Source organism: Dermochelys coriacea, chromosome 9, assembly GCF_009764565.3.
Source record: "Dermochelys coriacea isolate rDerCor1 chromosome 9, rDerCor1.pri.v4, whole genome shotgun sequence".
Taxonomy (NCBI): Eukaryota; Metazoa; Chordata; order Testudines; family Dermochelyidae; genus Dermochelys; species Dermochelys coriacea.
This window is the reverse complement of record NC_050076.1, coordinates 68079036-68095750: the sequence shown is the minus strand read 5'-3', so window position 1 is coordinate 68095750 and position 16715 is coordinate 68079036. Positions and strand designations below refer to the sequence as shown.

Below are 16715 nucleotides of genomic sequence, written 5' to 3'. Positions count from 1 at the left end.
GCACTGTTATATGGTCTGCTTCAAGCTTTATTTATTTCATTAATTTTGTGTGGGCTCTGTATGTAAAATTAACACCTAGTACTTGGAATAGCTAAATGTCTATATTAACATGTAATATGGGTAGAGATTGTGGTTTTTGTGTTTGTGTAAAAATTATAATGATTAAACATGTTGCATAGCTGTAGTAAAGATACGCTGTTTTGAAGTAAATATATAGAATCAAATATTCTAGCTCTTCCTTGTCATGCAAGACATTCAGCATTCATTGCATCCTTGCATAAAATGAAGGGCAAGAATCTATGGAAGAATGTGATATGAAGCCTATGCGAAATGTTCTGTGTGATATGGACCTGAGCTGCTTAACTGTCAGGACATTTTGGTAGGGGGAGCTGGAGTAACATGGCTTGTACACATATACGCTGCTCCAATGGCCCAAACCCACATATAAGAAGCAACAGCATGGTGCATGAACTCCTTCTTCCCAAACTTCTGGAGTAGTAGCACAGTGTCCCCATACCTATTAAGGCAGGTTACATCTTGAGGATTCCATTCCTTAAGCTCCACACCAGTTTCGCTGAGTGTTGATTTAGACAGACTATTTCTATACAATGATTTGGTACTTTCTTACAAAATGATGAATGCTTGAGAGAGATCTTGTCAGGGGCTATTGAAAGGTAGAGAAGGTTATTAGGCTAAGATGCTTGTTTTGAGAAGTTGTGGGTATCTGTGTACAGTGGCAGCTTGGGAAATCAGCTATATTATTTGCCCTCCAGTACCCTACCCCTCCGCAGCTTACAGTTATTCACTTTTCCAGTCAAGTAAATCTTTACATTGAAAAGGAATGGTGTTACTAATTTGTAATTCTCAAATCTTTGTTGGGAAAAGCATCCTTGTGTTACAGGAATAACATTTAATTTTCAAAAAAAGAAAAGGAGTACTTGTGGCATCTTAGAGACTAACTAACAAATTTATTTGAGCATAAGCTTTCATGAGCTACAGCTGTAGCTCATGAGTAGCTCATGAAACCTTATGCTCAAATAAATTTGTTAGTCTCTAAGGTGCTACAAGTACTCCTTTTCTTTTTGGGAATACAGACTAACACGGCTGCTACTCTGAAACCTGACATTTAATTTTCACTGTGGGGTCTTCTGAGATTTTTACAGCTGTCAGTTAAAATTGTCTAAGCAGACACAGGGGTTACTAAGGTATTTCCACCTCTCTTTCTAAAAATGTACGAATGTAATATACTTATTTCAAAACACTTAGATCTGCACATATAACACATTAAACTTTTACTTTTTTGTATTTGTTTGGCCATGGGAGATAGAGTTCAGTTCATTATTGATTTAAAAGTAGTTATGTATGGGATGTTTGTCTCACGGGTAATAATTTGGAGGCCTCAGCCTATTCCTAGTGGATAACTATTCCCATTAAAAATAAAATAAAATAAAATTCAAATAATAAACATCCCCTTGCTAGCGGAAGTAAAGTCAAAAAAAAAAAAGCAAAGGATTTAATTTTCATTGAGACCAAATTTTCCTATTACACCCAGAAGTAATCCTTCCATTCAAAGGGGGTGAGGGCGCATATTGATGGTACAGTGTAAGGAAGCTATTGTTCATGCTGCACTTATTTGTGGATAAGTAGAAAAGAGTTCATTTTTCTGGGTTGTCATTATGTCAACTTTCATTAGAGCAGGTAGTCAGCGATTTAAAATGCTCCATATTTTTGTTTACTTACTCTGGTTGTCTCACTGACATCTACTGTTGTAAATTGTGGCAGCTCTGTTTTAAGTCATTGAAGCTGTAACGACTGCCTATTGTGCTGATCAATATTGTCTCATTGTTTCCTTGTACTCTCTCTCTAAATCTGTCTGTATCTCTGTTGTGTTTTGTCTTATGCTTAGATTGTAAAGTCCTTTTGGATAGGGACCATCTTTTTGACCTGTGTTTGTACAGTACCTAACACAATGAGGTCCTGGTCTGTGAATGGAGCTCCTTGGCACTCTGATTAAATAAAAAAAAAAACTAATAATCATCTAACCTTTTTATACCGGCAGAAAATTTGGACCATATTAACCAACGTAAGTTCCCCCTTTGTGACATAATACAAAATCTGATTGAGTCTTGTGATATTTCAGGGTGGATGGTGAAAGTCTGAGAAGATCAGGCGTTTTGTTTTTGTTTTTGTTTTTGTTTTGTTTTAAATTGTCCCCTCAAAGGGGAAAAAATAACCTTAAGAATACAAAGATATTAAAGTTCTTGAAAAACCCCATTTCACCATTAAGGACGCTAATGATATACACTATATACTATATGAATCTTTGAATATGATTGGAACCAATGAGGGATGTTTTCACATGCTTATTGTGTGTACTTATTTAGTCTTCAACTAAAAATTTCCAGGTACTTATTTTGATAGGGCAATTTCCTGCAATATCTTTCAAAGATCTTATTTGAATTAAACTTATGCATTATTCTGGGATGGGATAGCATGTAGCCCCTCTAAGGACAAGATGTGACAGACCTGATACTTGGGACTTCAGAGGACTATAATGAAGATGTGACAGACAACTATGGAGTTTTGGGATAAGTAAAATCCTGGGAAAATTTCCCAACTCTGGTTATGCAAAACCCTAACCTTTTGAAGCTACACCTTGAGGAGAGGGTCATTGTCTCCTTGTTACAGAAGGCCAACATCAAAGACCCATGCTATATAATAACACAGCTGATTGCCCAGCCTTTTGATCTGGTTCTGGAGCTAAGATGGGTAAACTTGTAACCCTCTGGGAAAACTCAGTTTGGGGTTTTGAAGGTCTAAAACCCACCAGAGCTCTAAGTTGGGAGTAGGGGGTAATTTCTAGTAATCTTTTTAACATGGTGTAGTTTTTTATTATGTTAATGTTTTTTCTGCAGTGCTTTGAGCTTAAGAGTAAATTAATTTGCTTAGAAGGAATTGTGGAGTAAATAACTGTGAGAAACATGCCGGTAACAGTCATCAGAGATCATCCGATGAAGTGAGCTGTAGCTCACGAAAGCTTATGCTCAAATAAATTTTGTTAGTCTCTAAGGTGCCACACGTACTCCTTTTCTTTTAGTCATCAGAGAGAAAGCAAAGCGCAGGCGCTGGGCCTGATTAGTCTGGCTTGCTGGAGATATAACAGTGTAAGGTAGGGAGCTCTGCAGTCTTAAAAATCCCTCGTCAGGAGGATTTTTGATGGCTGGAAACCAGCAGCCTAAAGTGGGTGCCCTTGGTGGAACATAGATCGGCAATACTGGTGCAGTTGCCATGAAACTGTTGCATTTAGTATTGTAGGTTTCAGAGTAGCAGCCGTGTTAGTCTGTATTCGCAAAAAGAAAAGGAGTACTTGTGGCACCTTATAGACTAACAAATGCATCCGATGAAGTGAGCTGTAGCTCACGAAAGCTTATGCTCTAATAAATTTGTTAGTCTCTAAGGTGCCACAAGTACTCCTTTTCTATTTAGTATTGTATAATGAATTATATTCACTTGATTATTTCTGAACTCATATACATTCATTTTTCTTTTTAATTGTGTGTGTATAGTGAAGGCAAAGTTATTATAACCACTTAGAATTAACACTTTTGCAGAAGTGATAGTCTTGCAAAACAGGAAATGAGAATTGAATCTATGGCTGTCTGCATTCAGTAGTTAATTGTGTAGACAGCTACACTGCATCTCATTCCCACTATGCAGGTGAAAAGCAGTGGCTGTGAATTTAGTACTGGTAGAATTATGCAATCCTTTGCAAATATAAATTAAATAATAATTATAACCCTTGTGGATTATATATTCTTATCACATTTTGTCAGCTGGCAAAACTGAGACAGAGAGAGGTTAAATCACTAGCTCAAGGCCACACAGAAAAGGAGCACTAGAGCACATATTAAACATCAGAGTACTAGGACAGACAACACACCTCATATAACCATGACAAATCTTTAAAGACTAAGAGATTCTTGATAAGAATTCTGAAACATTAGGAGAAGTGCTAATTCTAGCTTTAATACTGGTGGGAGTTCAGCATCCCAGTTCTAGAATTCAGGCTGAGGAGAAAAAGCCACTGTAGGAGAAAATATGCTACTTAAGCCTATTCAGATGTAGTCGGATAGGTACAGTTACAGTAGAAAATAACCACTCATTTGGACACACTGATTCTTATAAATACTAATATTAATTCTAAGTCCATAGCTGGCAGCTGTAATTCCAGTTTTAGCAATGGGCAGGAATGCTTTCAAAACAAAACAAAACTCCCCCGCACCTTTTACTTCAAAAGTCCTCCTTTAGCTTTGCCTGTAGATCAAGAATGGCAGCTGAAAATAATCTCAGTTCTACACTTACACCATCTATAATGTATTGATTCTGGGACAGTGTGGAGGGAGAGGGATTGTGATCCCTTAATACCAATGAGGCATGTTTTGCTTGTGGTAACTAAGGAATTCAGGTGTAGAGAGGCTAATAAACATTGCCAGTAGCAATCTAGAAACTTCACCACCATGTTTATGCTCAAATCTGAATGTTTGTGTTTAAGTAACAAAAGACGTATCCAAAATGTAAGCTCCAATTGTGAATATGGATGAAGGTTAACAATCCTCTGGATGAAGTGAGACTTACTCTGAGAGAGGTTCTTTTTGAAAGAGAGTTTTGTCCTATATAGCTGAAGCAGATTCCTAGGAACAGGAAAAGTGTTTGCTGACTCCTTTATGGAATTTAACTGGGAAGACCCAGATGTCCATCCTGATAAAGACAGGTCTATGAAAGGAGTCATAGGACCTTTTCCAAAAGAGATCAGTCAAGGACCAACTGGGATGAGGAGAAAGAGTTCAGATAGGAGAAGCATTGCATTGAGAAGTTGCTAGTAACAAGCTACTGTTGTTAAACAACTAGGATTTCTGGGTTTGGATTGGGTTATGGTGACTCTTTAGACCAGGGGTCTCAAAGTCTCAGCCCGGGGGCCATCTATGGTCTGAGAACCTCCCCAGTGCGGCCCATGGAAACTTTTTAAAGAAGTTCTTTCATCCGGCACTCATGGCTGCTGGCTGGGGGAGAAGAGGTGGGAGAGTGGGCAGGAGAGATTCACATGCCCCTTCCCACAATGTTGCTCCATCCTGCTGCTCCTGGGACCTTCCCAAGGGTTGCACTTGGCAATGTGTCATTCACCTCGGGCGCTCCGCTCCCTGCAAGCGATTCCCTATCCCTGCTGTTACCGGTGGAGTGACCCAGGCAGCCACACTGTTGGTTGTCTACTACAGGAGCCGAACCCTGCAGCTCCCATTGGCTGGGGGAGAGGGACAGAGATACCATCACTAGTTGCTGGGCAGAGTCAGCCATGGAGGCAGCATCACTAGTCGCCGGGCAGAGTCAGCCAGGGCGGCATGAGGCCAAGGGAGTGAGGGAAAAGGGTGGGAAACCGTCTGGGAGGTGGTGTGAACACCATCTTCAGTGACCTTATTGGCCCGCTGGGAGGATTTGAGGACTGCCATTGGCCCAAAGGTAAATTGAGTTTGAGACCCCTGCTTTAGACCAGTGGTGTCACCTCCAACTATAAGTTAAAAAACCTCAAGAGACCATCATCAGAACTGGAGCAGAATCTTTGACCTGCTCAAGCAGCGCATGCACTTTTGCATGAGTAGGAATCAAACGAGTATTCCACTTACCATAATCCAGTACACTGTCTCAGAGTGACCAGTACTTCATGTTTCAGAGAGAGGTGCCAGAAATCCCAAAGTTGACAATTATGAAATAGCTTTCCCATAATGGATTTTTCTTTTTAATTCTGCTAGATAGGTTAATGCTGAAAACACAAGAGTGCATGGCTTTCTCTCTCTCTCTTTTTTCCCCCTAAATCAGATCTAAAGTAATTGTTAATGCTCTCATTAGCTATATAAAAGTCTAATCTTACTGTGAATCATTTAATAATCCTCGTCTTAACATCTAGCAGCAATACATTCCACGGGCTTCTTATGTATTGTATGTCCTTCTATCAATTTTAAACGTGCTGCCTTTCAAACAATTTCAGTCTGTCCTTGAATTGTGAGGTTAAACAAAAAATTCTCATTTAACTTGTCTATGCCATTGTTTGTTACATGTTCCCTCTAAACAGTCCCAACTCTCTTCAGTCTTTCTTCATACAGAAGTCTCTCCATGACTATAATAATTTTGTGTTTCCCCGCTCTTTTTCTGCGGCATGTTTTAGATAAGGTAACTAGAACAGGACACAATATTCCAGTACTCCTCTGTGGGAGTACCACAGATGTGTGCAGAAGTGGCAAACTTCACCCATAGAGAATGGGGATTTAGGGAGCTATAGCATGGATGTTTTACAACAGCACTGTTATTGTTGGGACAATATTTTACTGTTCTGCTCTTCCTCCACTCCCTCTGTATAGGATCTCTGAGGCATGTATTAGAGTAGGTAACCTTAATTGACCTGTTCTCGCTGGTTCATGTGTATGTAAAACGTATTTATTAGTTTGAGAGAGTAATAACCCTTCTAGTAGAAAGATTTAGCTTTGTTTTGAATCTATAGTTTTGTTGATTAATTTTGCTGTGTATAGCTGTTTTATTGACTGTTTACTGTCCTGCTGTACTCATATTAAACACTCCACACAATGTTAGTGGAAAAAAGAAAAGTCAAATAAAGAACTTCTACAAATAAAAGTTCAGCTATCAATCAAAAATAGAAGAAGAAATACATTTAAGAAAATGTGTTAGAAATGTAGTTTTACAGAGATCTAGATACCTTATATGCCAGGAATTTTAATGATATGATGCACACATTTCTAAGGAGCCTCTCAGCATGGTATCACTAACACTGATCATTTTGAAAAAATCCTGACTTAAAGGCTTGTGATGGAAGGAGCAAGGAGACTCTCCTCAACCAAAACAATACTTATTGAGATATATATATATATATATATATATATTAAAAAAAGCACGGCAGAAGACAATAAGCGAAAAGCAAAATAAAGAGGCGAGTCTTTATACTTCCTTACATGTAGGAGGTAAAATTTGGACTCGTTTAGATTTCAGAGATCGCCAAAGAGAGCAAACTCCACAACCAAGGGCCATACACAGGAAATGCCTTATCCTTATCAATGTAAATAAAGGTCTGGAAATCCATATTTAAATGTTGCTGTTTAGCACACATTAGTATGCCCATAAATAAAAATAGCTCTGTTTATGGTGACACCACCAATTTGATCATCTCTTAAGCATGAGAAATCCTTTTACTTTACCCCATCACCATTGATGAGCTATACCAAGATAACTGTCACATACACACTAAGTGAATGTGATTTAAAAAAATAATTAATACACTTACATTTACTCAGCAATGAGTTTTCTAAAAGGCAAAACAAAATAAAAAATACCCAGAGTATTCCTTATTTTTTGCTACACACAATGCCTGAAAAAGGAGTTTTCCACACTACCAATTAACAATTCCTGCTCTAAATGAAATCAATGGAAGTGTTGCCATTTAACATCAGTATGCAATAGATTAGACCCTAAATGGCAGTATTTCAATTTTTTTTAAAAGTATAGATGGCATTGCAGAGTATTAAAGGCTAAAACAATGAACTTCTGCCCTCAGGTGCATGTGTGCAAGTGAATGCATCATTTGGCCCTCTAGGATTTAGAGGAACAGAAGGGCAGAAAAATGCGTTTAAAAATATTTTTCTAAAACGCTTTTTATAATTCAAAGAGATTTAAATGATTTTCTAGATTCACGGAGAAGGGCTGCAGGGTCCATTGGTTTATGAATTCTATGCCTAGTTACCACCCTGAAATAATTTTAACAGCTGAGTAATGAACCCCCTGAAAAGAGGGTTTAATAACAAGAATTCTTGCAAGTTTAACTAGAAGAGCTTGAATGGCATCACTATAATAATATCCTTTGTTGTTGTTGTTGTCTAAATCATAAAAAGTGAGAGCCAAAAGCGATGAGTAGCTCAGTATATTTAAGCTGTTTTCTCCACATTCCAAATCTTTATTACTTTTTTTATTCCTTTCAAACTAATGCCTGATAACTTTTCAGAGAGTTATATTTTACACAAAAACACAGTATATATTAATCTCTCTAAGGACTCCTTACAAAACAGGATTCCCCCCCGGACTCCCTTCAGCTTGTGAAACTGCTGATGAAACTTCCATGAAATAAATGTTATTTTTGTATGACCATGTTTTGCATTTTCTAGATCCCTGGGAATGGACTTGTTCAATGAATTAGGAGAAATAATGAGAGTCCCAGTGAATTCTGATTAGAAAGCCTGTAGAATTGAATCTGCATTAAAATTGTCAGTATAAAACTAAAGAGAATAATATTGTTCCACAACAGTTTAATTAGCACTTGAGTTTTTCTGAACTTCTGAGTGTTTTTTTTTCCCTTTCGATGAAAATCATAACGAAACAGAGGGAACAGAAGAACACTTGAATTTAAAAAGCCCCAGCATAAGCAACAGTGACAGCACCACATTTTTCTTTTTTTTCATGAAGATATTACAATGCTCAGCCACTCAGAGTGAGTGAGGCACACAGCAGTGCATCGGAGTGGTCGGCAATGAGCGCGGCAGTGAAGAATAAAGCCAACAAACAGTGAAATTACTTTGTCTGCTTAGATGTTTCCCTCCAGTTAAGGTTGTGTGTGTATATATTTGCAATCCCATTATCTGAAGGAAAATTGGTTGAAACCAATTTAGTTAAACAAAAGTCAACTTGGAGTTGAATCCTCCATGCTTCTTGAAAAAAGTATTGCCATCTTTACAAGGTTCAAAGTTTAAAAATAAGAGAGATTAAGCCATATACCTGGATTCAGTGAAAGTACTATGGTTTAAGACTGGTAGCTTTACCTGGAAAAATGAAATTCTGAAGGGAATAATTTCTAAGGTTCTTTTCTTTACCTTTCTTTGCTTTACTTGTGTTTCTGTGTGTGTGTGTGTGTGTGTGTGTGTGTGTGTGTGTGTATTTAAAGTTATTAAAAATACTTAGGTTGGAAGAAGTGTTGAACTACTATGGAATCCACCATGAACAGCACTTTGCAGACCTAACTAACCTGTTCAGTATCCATGGTGATAAACACTATGGGAGGGAGGGAGAGGGGGAAATAGAGAAAGGAAGAGACAGTTGGCTTTCCATTTCCAGTTTTCAAAACAAATAAAACTTTCTGAAGAGAAAGCTGATAGATACATTTAACACTTATATTGTCCTTTAATATTTCCCATTATTAGTCTGATACATAGACCAACATCATGTAAGTATGCATATAAATAAAGAACTTATTGGTAGATGAATAGGGGATGGGAGGAATGAAAGATCAAAACTATTTATTTTGTAGCTTTTCCTCTCCTCAAGGGAGGAATAATGCTTTTTAGTAATATATATTGTAGAAATACTTCAGTATCACCCAAAGAAAAAAATGTTTCAGATAAAGACAGGACTTATTATATTTACTGCTTGCTTCATTAAAATCAGTTGCTGCATTTTGAAGGTGGGAGAAGTTTTATATCAGCTTTACAAACCTGTCAAAGATTAATAGCCCAGGCTGAAAAATCCACTAACTTTCTCCTTACCATGATCACAGAACTTTTTAAAGTCTGATTTACATAGATATTTTATGGGGTGTGTGTGTGTGTTCTAACTCTGATCTTTATAAGAGGATGTATGGCCTGATTTTCACAAGAGGTGAACAAATGTGGGTCTGATGTAAATCAATTGAGGTTTGGGTGTTCATTACTTTTGAAAGCCACGTTATAAGATTAGTGCTTTATGATCAAAGTAGGAGAAGCAAGGAAAATGAAAACATGGGGGTAGGGAAAAAAACCCCAACAAACCAAGTTCAAAGGTGTAGATAAGAATTTTCAGCCAGTTGTTTTCTGTATAAATTACTGCTACTAGATTTAATAAACCCAACAGCCAATACCCTTAACTCCACCCTCAAACAAATAACCATGAATTTCCCAACTTCCCAGTGGTACTGACTGAATATACTGCTACAATACGGAAGTCAACTTGGAGTTGAATCCTCCAGGCTTCTTGAAAAATGTATTGCCATTTTTTACCATTTTAATTTCTCCATACATGATCCTGGTCCTCTCTTCAACAACCAAAGCCTAATCTCTGCCTCGGCTCATGCCTCCGCTCCTCCCTGCCCCATTGGATGCTTCCCCAAATCCCTGCTCTTGCCCCACCTTCTCCCCCAAGCGCGCTGCGTTCCCCGCCCTCCCTACCAGGCTTGCTGCGCTAAACAGCTGTTTCACGGAGCAAGCGCTGGGAGGGAGCGGGGAGAAGCAGGACCCAGCGGTGTGCTCAGGGGAGGGGGAGGAGGCGGAGGCAGAGGTGAACTGGGATGGGGTGGTGAGCTGCTGGTGGGATTTTTCCCCATGGGTGCTCCAGCTTTGGTAGACGTTTAAAGTTTAACATTTACAACTAAAAGTTTTCTGTAGTAAAACAGATAAGAAAATCTGTTCAAGTTTTCTTTATTTATAAAATCAACGCATAAACCGCCAAACACAGAATATATTGTAATCGTGTATTAGTTTGAATTGACAAGACATTTCTACAGGCATAAAATTGTGTGTGGGGAAAAAAAATGTAAATACAAGTTAATTCAAATACTTCCATTCAAAAAAATCTATGCCCTACACATTAATATGCATATATATATGGTGAGAGATTGTCCAATCTGTTACACCAGTTTTATGTTGGTATGACAGCACTGAAATCAGTGGCATTACACCATCAAAACTGGTGTAATGGAGTGGGGAACCAGGCCCTTACCGTTTAAAATGTGTGTTGAATACAACACACACAGACTACCCTTTTCCAATATTCAGTTTCATGATCAGCTCTTGTCTTCTTTTACACAGAATTCTGGTATGTAAGTTTTCTGATGAACTTCAGGGATGTGGATGTGCACAAATATATTATTAAGAAAGGTATAGTTATATTAAAAAGAATGCTAAGATTTCAGGTATACAAGCCATGAGCTTGAGGGGAAGACGTAGTCAAATTCTTTTTTTTAATTTAAATGAGAATTCATTTTTTTTCCTTCTTGCTAGTTGGTTGTAACTATTCTTAACATTTTGAAAATATATTTTTTTTATCAATTTTGAACTTTTTACCATTTTGCAGACAGTTTTCTCTGTATGTGCCTTGTGGAAGTATAAGTAAACATAGCTCAGCTCTTTTTACTTCTGTTTGTGTTCTAAGAAATTGAATGTCAAGAGGGCTCTTAGACTAGAATTTCCAATTAAGTTGCGCTCCTTTTGCTGGTTGGCTGCTTGACTGGCTGTCTGTGCAAGCAGAAGAGCCTATAGTAGTATAGATCAGAAGTGGGCAAACTACAGCCCGTGGGACCATCCTGCCCAACCCCTGAGCTCCTGGCTGGGGAGGCTAGCTTCCGGCCCCTCCCCTGCTGTCACCCCTCCCCCCGCAGCCAAGCTGGCGGCACAGCTGGTTCCATCCTGGCGGTGTGGCTTCCAGTCCTGCCTCTGAGTGGCATGGTAAGCGGGTGGGGAGGCTGGATAAGGGGCAGAGGGTCCTGGGGGGCAGTCAGGGGACAAGGAGCAGGGGGTGGTTGGATGGGGCAGAGGGTCCTCGGGGGTGGTGGTCAGGGGATGGGGAGCAGGGTGGGGTGATTAGGCGTGGGTGTCCCTGGGGGCCTGTCAGGGGGCAGGGGTGTGGATAGGGGACAGCGAGCAGGGTGTTGGATAGGGGGTGGGGTCCTGGGGGGACGGTTAGGGGCAGAGGGTCCTGCGAGGGGACAGTCAGGGGACAGGTAGTGAGGGGCGGGGGTTGGATGAGGGTGGGGTCCCGGGAGAGGGCAGTCGGGAAAAGGAGCAGGGAGCGGCGGGGCTGAGGGGGGGATTGGGTGGGTCAGGGGTTCTGAGGGGGGTGGATAGGGGGCGGGAGACCAGGCTGTTTGGGGGGCACAGCCTTCCCTACCCGGTGCTCCATACAGTTTTGAAGCCCCCCATGTGGCCCTCAAGCCAAAAACTTTGCCCACCACTTGTATAGATTATATATAAACAAGGTAACAGTTTGCATCTAAGTTACTTAGTAGCGTCCCTTTAAGCTTTTCAGTTGCAGGACTATGAAAATAACTGCTAAATTAAAGTTTGAGTTGCTGTAACCTATGGATTATATTTTAGGGCCCCATGTTCATCCTTTTGTTGTTCAAGCACAAATGATTAGTGGCAAAAGGAATAATGTATGGTGTAAATAAGGTTCTTGTTGTGCTATTTGTTGTGCTAATAGCACAATGCACTTTATATACTATTACTACGGATAAAGTAAATATAATACAATAGATATGGCCAAAGTTCTTGGAAAGTCCAAAAACAAAATTATTTTTTGGTGTTTGCATGTAGAAACTTCTTGTTGCCCAGCTAATAGTGGGAGTTGTTGGTTTGGTTAATTGTTTTGATAAATCTTTCCTTTTAAAGCTTCTAGTAATTTTCAGTAATTATTTGGGCCAGGAAGTCAACATGCGCCACAATCAGAAAGGCGATGTTATATGGCAGCGAAACATGGCCGCTGATGAACATCAACTGCCTGTCACACAGATGGCGATGGAACGAACATTTTGGGGCATTTCGCTCCTCGATCACATCCCCAATGAAATAATTAGGCAGCAGTCTGGAGTGGGAGACGTTGCTGTTGAAAGCAGGCTCAGCAAAATGCGGAGGGCGGGATATGTGGCCCGACTCAGTGACAACAGATAGACCGCAGCTCTATCCGAGTGGTATCTGTGAGAACAGAAACGGCCATGCGGTCGGCCTCCAAAGAGGTGGGATGATTTCCTAACAAGGAGATATGGACAAGCATGGCGAAGGATGGCCAGAACGAGAGAAGATTGGAAGACGTGTTGTGATCGTCTGAGTCTCAACTGATGAAGAACTAACAGTCTATGCAGTAATTTTCAGCTTGCCAGTGGTTTTTTTTTTAAAAAAAAAAAAAGGCTGTCTACATATTGTTCATTTCAGTTGTATTACCTTAATCCAACTTGGATCTGGATAGAATGATGCGAGTTACTGGAGGGAGGTGTGTTTCAGGTTAAAAACAGCTGCTGAATAAAATTGCATTGAGGCTTTACTTAGATTTGTTTGTATTATATCATGTTGTTTGAGCCATATGAACACTATGGCAAAGAGTATTATGCACTCTGGATCTTAATTTTATTGAAAAGCTTACAAAGTAGAGCAAGTTTCTTAAAACATAGGGGTTTTTTTTTAAGTTTTCCTTGCTGTCTTCACTATATGGTATCATAATCTGGAGTCTGTAAATCTGATCAAAATAATTACAATATTTCAGTCCTTACTGCAAGAAGTTCAGACATGATTTTTAAATTCTAGGCAGTCTGTAATGATGGATGATTTTAAAATGTTTCATACAGGTGCATTTTGATCTATATCTGCATACTGCTGCCCTGGTTCATCCAAAAGTGTTTATTGATTTCTGGAGGAGTTTTTTGGGAATTTAGGTTGAGAGAGTAAGGAACCTAGTGAATGTTTAAAAAAAAAAAAAGAAATAAAACCCCTGAATTAAAATGACTGCAGTACTTCATTGGGTTTGTTTGTTTTTTGTTTTGTTTTGTTTTTGGTGCTATAGAATTAAGTAATAGTCCTAAATGAGTCAAAAAGAAAAGGAAGACTTGTGACACCTTTAGAGACTAACAAATTTATTTGAGCATAAGGTTTTGTGAGCTACAGCTCTCCATCAGCTGCATTCAGTGGAAAATACAGTGGGGAGATTTATATACACACACAGAGAACATGAAACAATGGGTGTTACCATACATACTGTAAGGAGAGTGATCAGGTGAGGTGAGCTATTACCAGCATGGGGGGAACCTTTTGTAGTGATAATCAAGGTGGGCCATTTCCAGCAGTTGACAAGAAAGTCTGAGGAACAGCAGGGTTAGGCGGGGGGGGGGGGGGCGGGGAATAAACATGGGGAAATAGTCTTACTTTGTGTAATAACCCATCCACTCCCAGTCTTTATTCAAGCCTAAGATAATTGTATCCAGTTTGCAAATTAATTCCAATTCAGCAGTCTCTTGTTGGAGTCTGGTTTTGAAGTTTTTTTGTTGAAGAATTGCCACTTTTAGGTCTAATCAAGTGACCAAAGAGATTGAAATGTTCTCCGACTGGTTTTTGAATGTTATAATTTTTGATGTCTGATTTCTGTCCATTTATTCTTTTACATAGAGACTGTCCAATTTGGCCAACGTACATGGCAGAGGTGTATTGCTGGCACATGATGGCATATATCACATTGGTAGATATGCAGGTGAACAAGCCTCTGATAGTGTGGCTGATGTGATTAGGCCCTCTGGTGTCCCCTGAATAGATATGTGGACAGAGTTGACAACGGGCTTTGTTGCAAGGATAGGTTCCTGGGTTAGTGGTTCTGTTGTGTGGTGTGTGGTTGCTGGTGAGTATTTGCTTCAGGTTGGGGGCTGTCTGTAATCAAGGACTGGCCTGTCTCCCACGATCTGTGAGAGTGATGGGTCGTCCTTCAGGATAGGTTGTACATCCTTGATGATGCGTTGGTGAGGTTTTAGTTGGGGGCTAAAGGTGATGGCTAGTGGCGTTCTGTCGTTATCTTTGTTGGGCCTGTCCTGTAGTAGGTAACTTCTTCTGGCTCTGTCAATCTGTTTCTTCACTTCAGCAGGTGGGTATTGTAGTTGTAGGAATGCTTGATAGAGATCTTGTAGGTGTTTGTCTCTGTCTGAGGGGTTGGAGCAAATGCAGTTGTATCATAGAGCTTGGCTGTAGACAATGGATTGTGTGGTGTGGTCTGGATGAAAGCTGGAGGCATGTAGGTAGGCATAGCGGTCAATAGATTTCCGTTTCGGGGGTGTTGATGTGACTGAGGTTGATGGTGGGATGGAAATGTTGAAATCATGGTGGAATTACTCAAGGGCTTCTTTTCCATGGGTCCAGATGATGAAGATGTCATCAATGTAGCGTAAGTAGAGTAGGGGCATTAGGGGAAAAGAGCTGAGGAAGCATCGTTCGAACATAAACATAAAAATGTTGGCACACTGTGGGGCCATGCAGTACCCATAGCAGTGCCGCTGATTTGAAGGTATACATTGTCCCCATCAGGGACAGTATCCCCGATAATGTTACGGCAAATCTGGTGGCTGAACTTTGACTTTACCAAAAAGAAACTACACCATTTGCTCAAGAAACTCCCTGAAAAAGCACAAGAACAAATCCGCACAGACACACCCCTGGAACCCCGACCAGGGATATTCTATCTGCTACCCAAGATCCATAAACCTAGAAATCCTGGACGCCCCATCATCTCAGGCATTGGCACCCTGACGGCAGGATTTCTGGCTATGTAGACTCCCTCCTCAGGCCCTTCACTACCAGCACACCCAGCTATCTTCGAGACACCACTGACTTACTGAGGAAACTACAATCCATCGGTGATCTTCCTGAAAACACCATCCTAGCCACTATGGATGTCGAAGCCCCCTACACCAACATTCCACACAAAGATGGACTACAAGCCGTCAAGAACAATATCTCCGATAATGTCACGGCAAACCTGGTGCCTGAACTTTGTGACTTTGTCCTCACCCATAACTATTTCACATTTGGGGACAATGTCCCTGCAGATTTGACAAAATGCAAAGAAAGTACCATTGTGAGATTTTTAAGGATAGCTACAGCACTCGACCCAATGTTTAAGAATCTGAAGTGCCTTCCAAAATCTTAGAAGGATGAGGTGTGGAGCATGCTTTTAGAAATCTTAAAAGAGCAACACTCTGATGTGGAAACTACAGAACCCGAATCAGAAAAAAATATCAACCTTCTGCTGGGGGCATCTGACTTGGATGATGAAAATAAATATGTGTCGGTCCGCACTGCTTTGGATTTTTATAGAGCAAAACCCATCATCAGCATGAACGTGTGGTTGTTGAAGCATGAAGGGACATGAATCTTTAGCACATCTGGCATGTAAATATCTTGTGATACTGGCTACAACAGTGCCACATGTATGCCTGTTCTCACTTTCAGGTGACATTGTAAACAAGAAGCTGGCAGCATTATCTCATGCAAATGTAAACAAACTTGTTTGAGTGATTGGCTGACCAAGAAGTAGGACTGAGTGGACTCATAGGCTCTTAAGTTTTCCATTGTTTTATTTTTAATGCAGTTATTTTGTACATAATTTTACATTTGTTATTTCAACTTTCATGATAGATTGCACTACAGTACCTATATTAGGTGAATTGAAAAATACTTTTTTTGTTTTTTACAGTGCACATATTTGTAATAAAAATAAAGTGAGCAACTGTACACTATATTTGAAAATGTAGAAAATATCCAAAATATTTAAATAAAACATATTCTGTAATTGTTTAATAGTATAATTAATTGCACAATTAATCACGATTATTTTTAATCACGTGATTAATTGCACAGTTAATCACGATTATTTTTAATCACTTGACAGCCATAGCTTTATTACTTTAAAATTTTAGCCTTTATGTTGCATTAGCATAGTTCTTTGGTTTTAATAGATATCCCTTTTTAATATAACTTTTTTTTTTTTGGCTGAGGCTAAACATGAAGAAGGATTGTGCATTAATAATGCATGAGATATAACAAGGAAGATATTTATTCCTTTTTAACGAATCTCAGCTGGAATGGCAGAGGCTTTTTTATGGTTTGTGG

At 39.6% G+C, this 16715-nt stretch overlaps 1 protein-coding gene across 9 annotated transcripts in view; it reads left to right on the top strand.

The window, feature by feature from the left end:
* DIAPH2 (diaphanous related formin 2) overlaps window positions 1-16715 on the top strand; it is an 835399-nt gene that overhangs the window by 444099 nt on the left and 374585 nt on the right. Inside the window, exon 24 of one of the 9 annotated variants that reach the window (XM_043492692.1) lies at window positions 1907-2011. The exons of the other annotated variants lie outside the window; for them this stretch is intronic. Coding sequence (XP_043348627.1) covers window positions 1907-1965 — 59 coding nt within the window. The 3' untranslated portion in view covers window positions 1966-2011. Of the gene's footprint in view, window positions 1-1906; window positions 2012-16715 lie in introns of those variants that run through there. 9 annotated transcript variants of the gene reach the window in all.